The sequence below is a fragment of the Mus caroli genome, chromosome X, assembly GCF_900094665.2.
Source record: "Mus caroli chromosome X, CAROLI_EIJ_v1.1, whole genome shotgun sequence".
NCBI lineage: Eukaryota > Metazoa > Chordata > Mammalia > Rodentia > Muridae > Mus > Mus caroli.
Genome location: NC_034589.1, coordinates 77,983,508 through 78,000,964, shown reverse-complemented (window position 1 = coordinate 78,000,964; position 17,457 = coordinate 77,983,508). Strand labels below are relative to the sequence as shown.

General features: G+C 35.3%; 1 protein-coding gene across 1 annotated transcript in view; it reads right to left on the bottom strand.

Annotated features, from left to right (window-relative positions):
* The window catches only part of Dmd (dystrophin), a 2,293,239-nt gene extending 2,276,059 nt beyond the window's left edge, over positions 1 to 17,180 (bottom strand). The window contains exon 1 of the mRNA XM_029473189.1: positions 16,948 to 17,180. Coding sequence (XP_029329049.1) covers positions 16,948 to 16,954 — 7 coding nt within the window. The 5' untranslated portion in view covers positions 16,955 to 17,180. The remainder of the gene's footprint in view (positions 1 to 16,947) is intronic.
* Between the last annotated feature and the right edge of the window lie 277 nt (positions 17,181 to 17,457).

Here is a 17,457-nt window from a genome sequence, read left to right as displayed (position 1 = left end):
TGGCAGGTCACAAACATCCAGAACTCAAGATCAAGGGGATCTCACGCTCTCTTATGGTATCACAACTCTAGTGGTACTAGACTCTCCGTGAATAAAATGCATAGACTTATACATCAATACATAACATAAAGTAAAAATGTAAAAAATGACTTTACTTCAGTGTATCCTTTTACATCATGGCGTCTATATTGAGATTAAGATATACATTCCTTAGATAGAGAACCTCTTATTTTATTATTTTATTATAATGCTAGAGGCAATGATGAGAATAGGAGAAAAATCATTGAAGGTTAAAGATGGTGCCGGTATATACAATAGTAGTCACATATTTTCTCTGGATATGCTGTTCTACAGTAACCAGTGCCAGCTTCTGTAGAGTAGTCATTCTGAGATAATTGCTTTATTGCTCTTACTTTATAGAATTTTACTCCACATAGCATTTACCCTAATAGAAATTACTTATGAATTATACTTCAGTAGTAAGAATGCAATGAAGTATAAACAACAAAACAATAGGGATAAAAATAATTTAAATTATAAATTCTTCTAATATAAATTAGTATCACCTTACTGTTCTAATACTATATATTGTAATAGAAATATAACAGGTGAATTCTAAGGCCATTTTTCAATGAAAGAAGATGGGATGGCTATATCCAAGATAATTTAATTTTTTTTTATTTTTATTAGATATTTTATTCATTTACATCTTTTTTTTTTTTTTTTTTTTTTTTTTTTTTTTTTTATTTATGGTTTCTCTTTATAGCTCTGGCTGTCCTGGCGCTCACTTTGTAGACCAAGCTGGCCTTGAACTTTTTGTTTTTGCTTTTCAAGACAGGGTTTCTCTGTATAACCCTGGCTGTCCTGGAACTCACTTTGTAGACTAGGCTGGCCTCGAACTCAGAAATCCACCTGCCTCTGCCTCCTGAGTGCTGGGATTAAAGGCCTGCTCCACCATGCTGGGCTTTCCTCATTTACATTTCAAATGCTATCCCAAAAGTCCCCTATACCCTCCCCCGCCCTGCTCCCCTACCCACCCACTCCCACTTCTTGGCCCTGGCTTTCCCCTGTATTGGGTCATATAAAGTTTGCAAGACCAAGGGGCCTCTCTTCCAAATGATAGCCAACTAGGCCATTTTCTCCTACACATGCAGCTAGAGACACGAGCTCTGGGGGTACTGGTTAGTTCATATTGTTGTTCCACCTATAGGGTTGCAGACCCCTTCAGCTCCTTGGGTGCTTTCTCTAGCTCCTCCATTGGCGCCCCTGTGTTCCATCTTATAGATGACTGTGAGCATCCACTTGTGTATTTGCCAGGCACTGGCATAGCCTCACAAGAGACAGCTATATCAGGGTCCTTTCAGCAAAAATCTTGCTGGCATATGCAATAGTGTCTGTGTTTCGTGGCTGATTATGAGATGGATCGCCTGGTGGTGTAGTCTCTGGATGGTCAATCCTTTTGTCTTAGCTCCAAGCTTTGTCTCTGTAACTACTTCCATGGATATTTTGTTCCCTATTCTAAAGAGGAATGAAGTAGATAATTCAGTTTTTAAGTAGATTTTTCTCTGAAGTTGTGGATTTGGATAAGATAAAGATTTTTCTTATCATACTGGTACTTTATCTATTTTTCAAATATTTCACCAAGTGTCATGTTAAAACCATCTAATAAAATGTCATGTTTTATTGTGTTATGATTACTCAGAAACAGTGACTGAGAAGTCTTTGATATTAAGTAACTTATTTCTCAAGTGATCTCAAGAACCATAGTAAAGAAGCAAGTAAATAAAACAGTGAAGAAAATAAAGGCACTAAAAAACTATGAGTTGATGAACAGGGTCTTGCTATGAGCAACTAAGGCTTAATATCATATGGCTATCTAGGACATCAATATTTATTCCCTGGGGGCAAGAAAGATGGAGTTCTGATTACTCCTTCTATGTAACTTGCTAGATCCAGTGACATTAATTAATTCAACACGGTTTTCTAGTAGGTTGACTGTTGCTGAATATAACGTTTTCCAACCTTCAAGACAGATCTCATTTTATACATGAAAAATATTAGAAAAAAATGAGATCACCTGAAAGCCACCAAAATTATCAGAAGATTTATCTGCATGCACAGTGTTTTTCTCTGATTTCACTACTGATGCTTCCCACGTTGACTGACACCACCATACTGACTTAAACAGTTCTAGAGATAATCCATATGATAATGCAATCAGTTCTTTCAGTTTTTCCATATCCTTTGGAATTTATTTTTCATGTTTGCCAAACTGTAACTTACAAAGGTTCTTCCCTTGATTTATTGGGTAGCATAGATGAATATCAATATCAAATTAGTTTATACTATACAAAAGGGAAACACTTATAAATCAAATGTTCCTTTAATAGACCATTATAGGTTTTGGGCTTGTCTGCACAACTGATTGCTGTTTTTTTTCCACCTTTCTTTCTATTTTGGCCCTTATTATAACTAATATCAATGTTTACTCACAAAATACACAAAATTATCGCAATGCTTAATGTATTTGTAAATATAGTGAGGGTACTTTATTTTTTGAATAATAAAATATATGATCTGCTTTGTCTAACACAATATCAAAAATACATATTAACAATCATATAACAGCTGGATTCTGTCAGGCTCAATGTGCTTTATAAAAATCAGGGGATTCAATTTTGCTATCTGTAAAGAAAATTGTATTTAATGTCAATGAAGTATTATAAAATTGATGTGAAAAATCATCAAAATAAATAATTAAATGTACATAACTCCTGGCATGTGGCTTCCTGTCACAGAGATTTGTAATTTTAAAGAATGGATATGTTTCAGAACCAATTTGTTATACCCTTATGCATCTTAGAGATTTACTCTCCTCAGAGAAGATCTTGGAGATTATAAAATAATGAATTTGTTCATGTCTTTATTAAGTTCCCATCACAGAGCTGTGCATAAGACAAAGTAGGTATTAACATGTCATATCATTTGACACATCTTTTCAGTTCTTTTATTCTTTGGAATTTCAGGCTGCCTGGGAGCTTGTAGAATGTCCAGAGTGAACCACAAGATTAAGTTTTAACCAGTACAACATTTGTTCTGCTTACCTGTGGTTGGTCCTGTACATCCTCTTTGGTACATCCATCAGAATGTAGTTCTCATTTGCAGGAGAGCAGGTAAAATTAAGGAAGCAATGGAGTAGTAAACATATTTCAGGTTTACCTAAGATAATCACGCTGCATACCATAATTTGGCAATTGGTATATGCCATTATTTCCTATTAGTAATAAAAGAATATCAAGGGGGGGGTGACAGTATGTCTGTTGCTCTCATGACCTTACAGTAGTGTTGGATACCTGGAGAAGAGCTTCACAATACTGGATAAGATTTGACTTGCAAACATAAAATCATGGATGGGAGACAGGTTCTTGAGGCCTTCACTACTCTAGAGGAGTTACACAAATTTGCTACAGATAGTTGCTGGGAGGAATGGGACTCAGATTCCACAGCAGTACATACCCTGGTACATTGCATTTGCAATTAAGGTTTTACTAGAAAAGATGAGCCTAGCAGCTCTGTGAAGTATAATCCAGAGAGAAACTGGACTAGATGGACTAGACAGTATAGAAAACTACACCTGCCAAGTTAAGAGAAATTTAATATAAAACAATAGGAATTAGTTCTATTTAAAGGACATGCTTCAAATGTCCTTTTTATGTTTTCTGATTTGCTTACCTCACTTGCTTCTTATGTAAACAAAAGAAGCATAAAATTAGTTTTGTTAATATTAAATCTCATTTCACATACTTATGAATTAGGGCCTTTAGTTTACCAACATTTCTTTTGTTTATAAATAGTGAAAATATAATTATAATTATGATTTTTAAACTATGCTTCAATTGCTTGATGGGAGCAGTACTGTCTGTTTTGCTAGGAAGGCAGGACAAAGGGTTGAAAGCAAAGGATGGGGACCAGACTGTGTCTCAGGTACCCCAGGAAAGATCTTAAATGCATAGCCAAGAGAAACATCTGGAATTAAAATTGTATTCTAAAGAATAACAGAATATGTTTCTGTATAAAATCAAGGTCAGAGGTTAATAGTTGACTACATAAAAAATTCAACTCCTATCTAGTTTCTGGGTATGAACATTCCTCTCAGTATTAAGACAAAATACTGAGAAAATGTTCCTATCAATGCTTCCATTTTTTTAATAAATTGAAATAAAAACTAGGGCCCAAAACATGCTTCTCTGGTTACTATCTTGCAAAAGTAGATAATGTGCTAAGAGAAAGGGCATACCCAGGGAATATCTGGCAGATACAACAAAAAGCAGGTTATAGTATAAATCTTTCTCCCTACATCTGTTTCCTTCAGGTGCCTCATTAGCACAGTAAGTACTGTGTCAGTCTCACACATCTGTTTCCTTCCATGTGGGCAGACACAGATTGTACAATGAAGGAGATGTCAAAAGTCTGATAAATCTGGTTCAAATTCTAGGCGTCTATAAAGTGTTCCAATTCTCCAAGGCATAGATTCTAGATGTAGAAAGAATAAATAGCAAAGCTCAGTTTTGGGTTTACCTAAGTAAGAGATAAAAACCATCCAGGAAGCCCATTGAGTACTCTACCTAAACTGTAAGCATTCAGTAAATGGCAGGTATTTTCAAATTAGTAACTATGCTTCATAATACAAATTTCTTTACACTTAAAGACAAATACTAAAAAAAATCTTTCTTCTTAGTTTACTAAGAGTAACTAGAATTAAAAAATATTATCAAACTTATAAGCAAATTTAGAGTAGAAACTTAGAAGCAAAAACAATGACTATAAGAAGCTGAATATAACAATAAGGTTCCTGGCCATGATATTGCATACTATTAATTCCAACACTCAGGAAGGAAAGGTAGGCATATCTGTGTGAATTTAAGGCCCGTCTAATCTACATCTTGAGTTAGAGGCCACCCAAAACTACAAAGCAAGAAGCTGTCACAAACAAACACACACAGGCAAACAACAAGAATAAAAATCCAATGAAGTCATGACAAATACAAAATAAAACTTGATTTGAAAAGTAAAATATATCTTTAAATATTGCATGCTTATGGAATACAAAAGTTGGCTAAGTATAGAGATCAATGAAATGAATTATGTGTTCCTACATATTTACTATTGTAATTATATTATGGCTTTCTTTAGCTTTCTTAGGCACAGAAAAAAAATTGAAGCTGAGGTTAGCAAAAATTGAGAAGTATGTGATTAAAGAGAAAAACCCTCTTAATTATTAGGAAAATTGTGGAAGTTTCTTTTTCTCTGTAGTTTATCCATCAAACTTAGAAATAAAAATGAAGTATCTTCTAGCATCTCTGACCTATGAAAATTCAGGATTCTACAAATATTTTTCTGTTTAAATATTTTCAAAGCCTACAGTGAACACAGAAAAAGTGTAGTTTTATATTTGATAAATAAAGACGTGTATCAATGAAAAAGGGCATGCAGTGGGCAGGCAGATGGTTTAGTGGATAAAAGCATTTGCTCTGAAAGTGTAAAGACCTGAGTTCAAACCCATAACCAGTGTAAATGCTGACTAAATAGCTTATGCATATTCCTAGTGCTTCTATGGGAAGATAGATAGAGACAGTAACCATGTAGGCAGCCAGACTGGTGTGCACAGTGAAAACCAACAGAGAAATCCTATTTAAAACAATGGAGAAGGAGAGGACGTAAATGTATGCACTCTCTGTCTCTCTGTCTCTCTCTGTCTCTGTCTCTCTCTCTCTCTCTTTCTCTTTCTCATTCTCTTTCTCTTTCTCTCTGTCTTGAAAGAAACAATGGGCATGTGACTACAATAGGTTAAATAATATACTCATATTACAAACATGTAAAGTGTCTCAAACTCATTAATCATACAAAAGACACCATGCATGGAAACCCCAATTCAATACCATATCACAATGTCCAGAACACCATAAATTAAACATGAATAATACTAAGCACTCGAAGCTTCTATCTATATTATTTCTAATAAGCATTCTATCTATAATGTTTATAGAATGATTAAGGTTCAGTGAACATTTTAGCTACCTTGAGAAATTGCATGGCATTATCATCTGAAGGTGATCGTTTGGCTTTCTATGATCTAACACTTTCATTTTTAGCACCATGTAACAAAAGTAGAAGCATTCATGCAAAATAATTATAGGGTGGAGAGAGTGGCCTTTTAAAAAAAGAGTTCCCCAAAAGAAGCAATCCAAATGTTCATCCAGCATACATAAATAATTGCTGTTATATTTGTACAAAGGCACCTTATACAATTGATCAAACAATAACTAAAACCAAATTCATGTCCACCATTTCAAAAAAATAACCTATGCTCAGTCAATATTATATCTTTTGGGGGAGAACATTGTCTGAGGAGGTATAAAATTGGGGTTTTCACATGCTGGCAATATTCTTTTCTTGTCCTTGATAAATATGGATCTCACTGTGAAAATATACTTATTTATTATATTAAATGTAGGTGTCTTTTTAAAGTTCAGTAAAACATTTTAAATTAATGTAAATCATTTTATTAATGTATATTGAGATTTTTTTCTTATCTTATTCTCTATCTAAATTACTTCTGTGACATACATGGATAAAAATAGAGGTGTCTGATCTGAAGACACATGGAAACTGCTTGGGGAGAGGAAATGGACAATCCCGATGGAAGAGGAAAGACAAATGTGGGCAATGTGTGGAAAGAATGGACAAAATCGGGTACACACATGAAAATGTCATCATTAACCCATTTTTAAAAAATTAAAAATTAATAATAGCAAATAAATGTAAGCCTGTTCATATACATTAACATGCATCTTAGATAGCGGGGAAGAGATCCAAGAATTGGAAACAAGAAGAAAGTATGAGACAGAGATTTTAGAGACAATTTATTCAAATATGTGCTCTTTGGGGGAGTAGGGACTGACTTTCTGCAAATTCCTATTTTTCAGAAAATGTCCAATTTATCCCACCTTCCAAACTAAAATGTAAATTTATGTCTTAAAATGTGTTCTAGACACTGTGCAGTCTGAAAATGAAGTCCACATAGACTGGCTGATAAATGTTCTTCTTGTCAAAACTGTATAGGTGCAAACCTAACCTATTGATGATTCCATTTCTCCTAGCCTTTATAATCACTTGTGCTCTGATGGATTTACCCATAAACACTGATAAGATATTTTCAGTTAGCTTCTAATTAAAACACCAAGTTAAACCAATGTAAAAAGCTTTCTAAATATAGCATAGGAAAGTGTGTCTGGGGATAGAAGCAAAAACTACCAGTAAAAGGAAACACACATTTCCAATCCTCCCGAGAGAAACATTGGAGGCCCATGCTCAGTGCACAGAGAAAGCTACTTATCTGAATGTCTGTAACTGACTTGCAAGAGTTCACTCCTTTCCTTCTAGGTTTGATGTTAGTGAAGCTGAACAGCAGCTGTTAGGCAAGCTTCTCATTAGTTCATGTGACCCTTCAAATTTGTCATTTCACTCGTTCCTTTGAATGATTGTTTTTCATCAAATTTGTTCTTTTCCTTTCAGTTCTTACTTTGTCCTTTTATGAACTCCCAAGTTTTAGCATATCTCTGAAAGTAGGGACCCAAGAAGCCTGTCTCTTACTAAGCTGGCTTTTTCTGTCAGGATCTGCAGCTGCAGCTGCTCCCTGGAAAGCTGTCACTATAGATATTTCCCCCCTTTTATCCGCATAAAGCACATTCGTCTGTAAATCCTCAGGGACTGTTTCTTAGTCCATAGCTCTAGCACCAAGCAGGGCTGCTAGACTTTACCAATAAACATTTGTTGGATGAATGGAAATATCCTGTCACTTGAATCGGTGTGCTCTAATCATGATCTGGGTCACCTAATGGAGAAATAGCCCCTGTTTGGTGTCACTTTGAGGTCCTCTATGAGTGGTTAGGCAGTGACAGGGAGGTAAACTAGCAAATCCTGGTCACTACCATTCAGGTCATGGGTGGGCTTTTCCTCAATATTTTCTTTTCATACATGTCACAGAAAATAAATGGGTTCTGTACTTACCCTGAAGCCCACAAAATATCAGAGTAGCATTAGCGTCACTTCCAATAATCAACTTTATTGTCGTTGGATAATTCTACCCATAATATGTAACAAGGAAATCTGTGTTAGTGAAAGCAGATTGTGAAGTGTTTACCATGCCTGATCCCACAAGTGTTGCTAATGAGTGGCAACAAGGAACAAGGACTTGACTGGAAAAGAATGATTCTGGCAAATTTACTCACAGGACTGTCCTTCTCAAGTGTGTCATTAGGTATCCAAATAATACTAATATTTATTTTTGGAAAACTTACAAGCACCTTTGACCTTCTTTTTTTTTATTATAATATATTTTTATTACGTATTTTCCTCAATTACATTTCCAATGCTATCCCAAAAGTCCCCCATACCCTCCCCCCACTGCCCTACCCACCCATTCCAATTTTTTGGCCCTGGCGTTCCCCTGTACTGGGGCATATAAAGTTTGAGTGTCCAATGGGCCTCTCTTTCCAGTGATGGCCGACTAGGGCATCTTTTGATACATATGCAGCTAGAGTCAAGAACTCCGGGGTACTGGTTAGTTAAAGGACCCTGATATGGCTGTCTCTTGTGAGGCTATGCCAGTGCCTGGCAAACACAGAAGTGGATGCTCACAGTCAGCTATTGGATGGATCACAGGGCCCCCAGTGGAGGAGCTAGAGAAAGTATCCAAAGAGCTAAAGAAATCTGCAACCCTGTAGGTGCAACAACCTTTGACCTTCTAATGTATATGGACATTTTCTGTACTGCTCAGATATATAAGTCAGCTATCTCCCACCTTCTATATAAAGATGCTGGACTCTAACCTCCTCATTTCTTCTTTACCTACTGCTATTGTGTACGCTATCATTTTACTTATTTTCTCCTTCTTTATCCAAGACTTTTGGCTATACCCTCAAAGTCTAACAAAATATTTTGTGGTGGATGTTCATGCTACATATAAATTATTTATGCTCCTTATTTATGCTGAAGTCTCGTTTACAATAGTAGTGCATATAGTTAGTGTTTAAAGTATACTCTTTACAGAAATTATGTTTTCCTCGGGAATTAGTATGTCTTATAGGGTAAAATGTATGGAGCTGTGAAAGAAAAAAAATGGTTTCCTATAAAATGCTTACTTTTAGAAATTACCCAAAGTGTCTCTGAAATAGTATAGTTAATTATTGTTTTAGGATTTATTTTAAAGTCAGTGTGAATAGGTTTGGCAGATATCTTATCTTTTATTAATATGCACTCAGTGGATTAAATTTTTGAAAAGTTATTTATGCAGAACATCTATAAATCTTTTCCAATCAAAGTCTAAACAATGAAAGGACTTAGCTTAGTTTAAAGCTTTTAACATTATAGCCTGCTAGTAATAAATATTAAGTAAATGTCTGCTAATTTGATCTTAAGCATTATGACTTTGACTATAACTTTTCCACCCCTAAAGTATTGATTTTCTCTTCATAAAATTGTGAATATTCTCAATTTTGTAATGATTGTATTGCTTATTTGCCTGGATACTAAAAAGTGATATTAGTATATCATAACATCCCAAAAATCAGTATTAACAGTAAATCTATGAGAGATTTAATCTATAAAAAATGCAACTAATTTCAATTATATATAGAATCACATAGTACATAATACTCTAAAGATGAACAGTTATATTTATGTCTTATTTTCTATGTAGAAAATAAGATAATGAAAAAGTAAAGTGATTAGAAAGGCAATTAATCAATTACATTCAAACTTCTTTGGGATTTTTTTCTTAACTTGCTTTATGTTTTGGTGGTACTAAAGATGGTCCCTTGGACCTCACACATGGTTGGCAAGTACTCTATTCCTGACTAACAACCTATAGTTCCTTTTTATTATTATTTTAGTACGAGAAAGTAAAATGGCCACATCTAAGTATCCTGGAAACATGCTCAGTTTTCAAGTAAGCAATACTTTTTGACATAATTGACTCTGCTTTTTAAAAACAATACACTGAAGGGGCATTGCACTTTAATAATTCCATGAGATGCCCCAGTGACTGTGAGAAATTCCAACTAGTGTTCAATACTCTTAACTCAGGGAACCAAGACAGAGAAAATCCTTTTAAAGATCATAGTATAACAACTGAATTTGCCAGAGGTATAGCCTTCCTGTTATCACTTTCAGGGAAGATGAAATTGTCTTTTCTAAATAGCAAAAAACAAGTCTACTAAGAGAAAAATCTGTGTGACTTCCATTACACAGATTTAACTGGAAATTGAAAATAACACTAAAAAAAAATCCCTTTTTTGTTTCCTTTTTTAAAAAGAAAAACACTTTATAGTATGTTTGTTATTTCTTTTTGAGATGGATTAAGAGGTCATGAAATTGTTTTCATACAGACACCAAAAAACTCCCTGTGACAACTTTTATTTTTTTTTTTCCTCAATTGGCTTGTTTGCTTTTCTCTAGCTCTATCCTCCTCTTTTGTGAGTTTCCTTCATTGCTCCATACTCCAAAGCCATAGGAAGAATTTTCCTCAGACCCTTAAAGGCTTGCATCTGTTACCATAGAGACAAGCATCACAAGATAGTTGTTCGTAACATTCACATAGAAATAAAACAAAAATCCTAAGGGTTTTACGGGAATTGTCAATGTAACTTGCAAAAAAAACCAAAAAACTGTTGTCCTCTTCACCACAAAAGTAGGGATTTCACTTTCAAAAAGGAGAAATATAAAGATTATAATCTGTGATGGAAGTTCATTATATTTATGTTTATAATCGAACTATGAATTATCCTGTAAATCAAACAAATCCTTCTCTTCCTAAATTCAGGAGAAAAATTTCTTGACAATCTCTTTGCTAACTTTTATTTCTAGCATGTTTTACTAATTCTTTATAATCACTGAAACCTGTGCATTTATTTTATCTTGATAGTCTTTGATCATTTCTAGAACATATTTGATCAAGGATAGTCTTATCATTTGACAACAGTAAATGGATTCCAAAAATTGGCAATATAAGAATCCCAGAAAATGTATAGGCTTTGGAAGAAAGAAAGGGTAATTGCAAGATGTGATGTGGTTTCCACTTCCTCTAACATGTCTGCCATTCACTTTTCTTTAAATTCTTAAGGCTGAAATCACATACTGGCAGAATAAAAACCATTAATACTGAAAGAAAACACAAAAGAAAAAAATCAAAACCAGAAATGTCCCCTTAGCCAGCCCTCTGTGTCCTACCATACAAGTAGGTGCAGGGACACAAGTCAATCACTGCAGAAACCTTGTATTTACCTACAGCAACATCAAACTTTTCTCCATAACTACAATCTTTTAACAAGTTACCGTTTAATAAGCTATCTTTAACTAGCCCACTTAATATTTGGATGACTTCTCAAAATGTTTGTGGTGCTCAAGTGATTTTTCCTTTTTTGAGTCAGTAAACAACATCTATTTTTTTTCTTTTGTCTGTATAGAGTGTAGGCAAGCTTTTACTGTTTAGGGCCAGAGAGTATTTGGCTTTGTGGCCCATATAACTTCTGTCATCACCAGTTAATTGCTGTTTTAAAATGAAAGCCACCATAATTTCTGTAAAATACAAATGTATACGGCTAGTCTTTTAACTGGGAGACCTGAAGAGGACAGAGACTTCACAGAAAGACCAAACTAACCTGGAACTTTGGGGGCTCCTAGAGACTGAACCATCGACCAAAGAGCGAGCTGGATATATGTAGCAGATGAGCAGCTTGGTCTTCATGCTATTCCCCGCAAAAAAAACTGAAGCAGGGGCCTTCCCTGAGCCTGTTGCCTGCTTACCTGCCTGCGGTTCCCATAAATGGACTACCTCGTTGGACCTCAGTGGGAGAGATTGTGCCTAGTCCTGCAGCAACTTGATGTGTATGGAGAGTTGACTCTTAGAGGGGGTGGGCGGTGGGGTCTGCCCATTTCAAAAGAGAAGGGAAGGGGAACCGGGGTAGCATTTTCTAGAAGGGGTACTGGGAGGACAAGAATGGGTGATAATGAGTTGTAAAGGTAATAAATCAGTAAATTAAAAGAAAAAGAAGTCTTTTAATAATCTATTTAGAAATATTAAAACAATCTCAATTAGCTGGTTGAATGGAAATTTGGGTGGCATATTCCCCATTATATACAGCTCAATTACAGCAATGAAGACCTTCAAATTATGCCTCAGAAGAGAATGTTTCATTGTTTTAATTATCTCATAGAATTGTCAGTTTCCCAGATATTTAGGACTCAAAATGACTTTAGGTATCGTAAAAGAAAGCACTGTATTTTATGCATAGGTGTCTAAATATTCATTCATATATACTTTTACATGCCATGTGCTTGCAGGAGCCCACATAGTTAGAAGAGGGCATCAGATACCCAAGAGCTGGAGTTACAAGTAGTTGTAATCCACCTTTTCATTGAGGGAACTCATTTGAAATTCATTCTTGACTGTTCCTTCCACCATTCTTTAGCCTTTCACCTTTCTAAGTATAATCAGTGTCTGTTGAGTGTTATAGTTTCTAGAAACTTTCATCACCCATGCTTTTGTCTTTTCTTTTTTTGTTTCTTTTAAATTACTATTCTTTAATCTTTTTTTTTAACTGCCCACTTGTGTTTCCTCTCCTGATCCGCCCTCCTTTCATACCTCCCTCCACCTGGTCTCCAGAAACGATGTTCTCCCCCACATACCTCATTCGTGCTTTTCTTAAATAAATTACAAATATTTAGGTTGGAACCATTTTTTTTTGTCTTTAAGACACTATTTCATACTGGGATCCAGGCCAGTCTTGAACTCATAGAGTAGCCCAGGCTTGTCTTGAATCCATGATAATACTTCTAACTCATCTTTACAAATGCTGGGATGCAGACGCTTTTGTTTACGTTTTCAGCATACAGGCTCGATTTTACTTTTTAAGATTGAATTTTGTAGCCATGTTAATTAATGAATTATTTTTTTTTTTTTTTACTTACTTTACATCCCGATTACTGGTCCCCTCCCTCTCATCCCCTCCCTCTCATCCCCTCCCACAATGAATTAATATTAAATATTAACCCTCCCACATACTGGTGTTTTGAATTTTGTTGGAGGATTTTACACTTATTCCTATTATATTTGTCTTTGAAGAAAGAGTATGACCAGTAACCTGTAGGTGAATGCAGTTTTATCCTAGCCTGGGCTAGAGTGAATCTGTTACAATGAAACAAATTAAAACCCAATTTGGAATTTTGGCTTTACCAGGTTCTTTACGAAGCTACTTTGGTTCTCTTCTAATTCAGTATATTTATTTGTTCTACTTCACAGTAAGGTATCTCTTCTGATATTTTTAGGTCCTGCATATCAATATTTCACAGAACAAGAAGGCCCAAGGACATGGTCAAAAGGCATATTCTTACAGATGAAGTTCAAGTCATATAAAGCCAGTTTTCTAGAGCTCTTACAATTCTCCTATGTGAAGTTTTCTTTCTGATTTGCAATGCTTCAGTAAGTGTCACAGTAAGTGCAGGACAATATAACAAAGTTATATTTATTCACCAGTCTATTATATCAAACAGTAAGCATTTCTTCACCCTGTCTGTATGTGCACCAACAGTAATTTTACCAAGTCAAGATAACAGAACATTGAAGAATTGTGTATGCTATTCCTTTCCCCAGACCACCACATTCTCTTCAGAAATACCTAGTTAACAGTAGTGATGGAAAATATTGCTCATTTCTCAGAAAAATTGTTTCTAGTTACAAGCAATTATTTCAGTCTCTTACCTTATTTATATTCTTCCCTTTTTAAATTTTTGCTTGCTACCTCCTGGACGAATTAATGTACTTTTATTTTTAAAGAATTGAGAAAAAAATCAAGATTGTGTGTATGCATGTTCTCTCTCTCTCTCTCTCCCTCTCTCTCTCTCTCTCTCTCTCTCTCTCTCTCCTCTCTCTGGGTGTGTGTGTGTGTGTGTGTGTGTGTGTACATGCATATGTGGTCTGTTTCTTTTACCCTTTTCATTTGTAAAAGATGGATGGTATGAGACTGGGAGAATAATAGGATGGAGGGAAACAAATCTTCCAAAGCATATTTCTTAGATGATAGTGTCTCCTCCAACTCATCTTTCCAGATGAAGTATGTATGGCACACTAAAAGGCAGCAAGTGTATCACAAGTGGAAATTTCAGTGGAGAGGGTCCTCACTAAGAGGGAACCAAAGGGCATTTTTTTTTAAATTGGGAAATACATAGTGGTGCTCCATGAGGTTTTTACTTAAAGAAACAAATAATTGCTTTTCTCACACAAATGCTGTAGGGGGAAAAATACAATAAGTGCTTGTACAAAACAGGAATATCAACAGCCATTTATAAAATCTATCAATTGTAGGGCTTGGAAATATATGTAGATATATATCCTATTTCATTTTGTCCCACCTGCCTTTCACATTCTCTGTTTTTATGAATTTCTATCTTTTTAAAAGATGTTTTTCCCTGTATTACTTCAGAAGCAACAGAATTAAGCAATTGGGATTTGGAGACTGTACATTGCCTCACTTTGCATGCTGACTATATTCCAGAGCCAGAAAGATCGGCAAGCATTTCTAAAACTCTTAAGATGCATTTATCAGAGAGGGTGTACTGCCTGCTTTTTTCAGGTGTGTGGCCCAAAGCCTGTAAGATTTCATTAATAATCAACAGCTGGTGCCACCTAGTGTCTGTCCTTCCCAGTCATCAGTAGAACCAAATAGCAAGCGCTTCTTAAGTCACAAATGAAGGAAGCATAAACTACAAACTAATAAAGAATTCACAGTTTGGGGAGTCCAGTGGCTGATTTAAATTACATTATCTCCATTCAAATACCCCCTCCACCTTTTGTAAGTAACTATGGTAACAGCAGTGCAGTATGAGCAAGCAGGAAGCTCATATTTTTCATAGGAGACAATTCACAAAAGAAGAGTTCTACTAAAGAATTTAGGAAAAGAGTGTCTCCCCAACTGCCCCTTAAAATCACAATGAAAAGTTGAGAAATGAACATGAGAGGGGAAGGAAGTATTTTAAACAATATTTAGATACCATTAAGATTTTGGCTTCTAGCACAAATCAGCACTGATTTGGATGCAAAATTCTGTTAGTCTTTGAGCGCCTCAAATATCAACTAAGTATTAGGACAGACCATACAGGACTCAATCGTACTACAAAGAAATAATCAGACTTTAAAAACCATATTATTAAAATCTGTTGTTGCTAATTGCACATCTTGAAAACTATTTTCATTGCTGCTATACAAATGAATTATGAATGACATAGATGACCCCATTCTGTATGCTTCAAGGTTAAAAAAGTACTCTTCAAATTCTTGCTTATTTTTCCAAACATATGCTAGTAATTAATTTGAATGAATACAAACAAGTATAATTAGCCTGCCAGTTTGCAATTGGTTCACTGATATTTAAATACATGTTAACTCACTCTTTCTAAGAGGAATACGTAATTGAAAAACATGAACTAACATTCAGAAGAAAAAAAGTTACATAACAGCCAGTGGCGTTCTTAGACCAGTCTGACTGGGATATTACAATTACTAGAAAAAAGATCCACTGCCTGGGAGCAACACTGTGTATACCAAAAGGTCACATAAGATATTTGTGTATAATAGTCTATTAACTTGGGTAATTTAGCAACTTGGGCTACTAAGGAGATAGGGTAGAGAGCTGAAAGCTTCTGTATTACTTAGTGAAAAATCATGCTTTTCCTACTCAAGAAAATCTATTTCTATATTATTTGACATCTATTTTAAGCAATCACTAGTTAAAAACAGCTTTGAATGTTTTATTTTCTTGTTACCCTAGTGGTGATAAAATTTATTTCAGTATATTCAGTCCAATATACACCCACTGATAGATCTGTATGATAGTGTATAAAGATAGTATATTGAAACAAGGCATAGTTTCTATTAAAAGCATAAATTGTTCTCCTTTTCCTCAAAACTTTATTTTTGGAGCAAAATCCAATCCAGGCCGGTGTTATGTTTGTTTAAAAGTACTTTGTAATCTACTGATTGAAAGCAATATTGCCAAACAGAAAGAGGGCTTTGGTAATTGTACACAGGCAGGGAATAACGTTAGGCAAAACTCATTAAGATCCCAAATAAATAAATAAGTGCTCTAGTTTTCAATAATTTATCATTTTCTGTCATTTTCCATTAACAGATTTCAAAGCTCTATCTGAAAGAAGCTGATACAGAGAAATTAAGAGCAGTAATCAAGCGAGAAATGATAGACCAGCTGGGTCGACATCAACTTGGCAAAACGTGAATACAGTTCAATAGCTGAAACAGATGCTGGAGTTGTTGGAAAAGCCTGCAGGAGATATTGATATATTTTCTTCATATAATGCAGAATGACTGAATTAATGTCAAAAGCTAGAAATTGATGAGTAGAAATGACTGACAGCCAAACTCCTTATAATATAGAAACCAAGTATAGCAATCCTAACCTATCCAAACACTCTGTACATTTTCATTTCTCTCAGTGTCTGAATATGCCAATATATCAATCAGTCCTTGCAAGCAAATTACATCTGACTGAGCTGGGGTAGATTTTCACCTCTCATGTCATCATTTACCTGGAGAATGCTAGACCCCTGAAAAATACTTTATTCTAAAATCTTCTAACACTGAATTCTATCCCAGAACTGTTTCACTGAGGTTGGAAGCACACCCCCTCCTCACCCCAAATCTAACGCAGCACAAGGTAATTTTAAAATACATTCTGTAAAAGCAACACTGTTTGCAGAGTTTGAAGAGCTCGGCAACAAACCCCAGCTGCCAACAGCTGCTTTCTCAAACATATGCTTTGTCATGGTCAGCTTCTAATTGTATTCATAATGATGCAATAGCTTTAATAATCCTACCTTCCATGCCAGCTGTTTTTCCTGTCACTCCATCATGCCAATAAGTTGGCTGCTGTAACAAATCAAGATAGCGCAAAACAGCATCTTTCTCCTGATTCTGTCATCTTCCTGAAAGCATTCTATTACTGCCGACTGCTGGGAACCAGAAAGTCTATTTGAATTCCAACAGCTCCCCTTTCGCATGATTCAAGTTAGGTTAGGTGGGCATGCCTAACATGATTCTCTCAGTCATTTATTATGCAGCTGCCACAACGTCGGTGTGGTAACCACTCTGACTATCTGATACGTCAGTCGAACAAAACCTCCACCTCGGAGCAAACACATGAGCCGGAGCAGCGTTCTGCATTTAACAAGCATTCTTCCTGCCTAAAAAACAGAGGATCTGCGAATCTCTTTCAGTATCTGCTTGCTCCGGTACAGATACAAAGCCTTTGGATTAGATTCTTTTCCTAATTATACCAAAAGGAGAGTTTTTAGCCACACATCATATCATTTATAGTGAAATGTAGA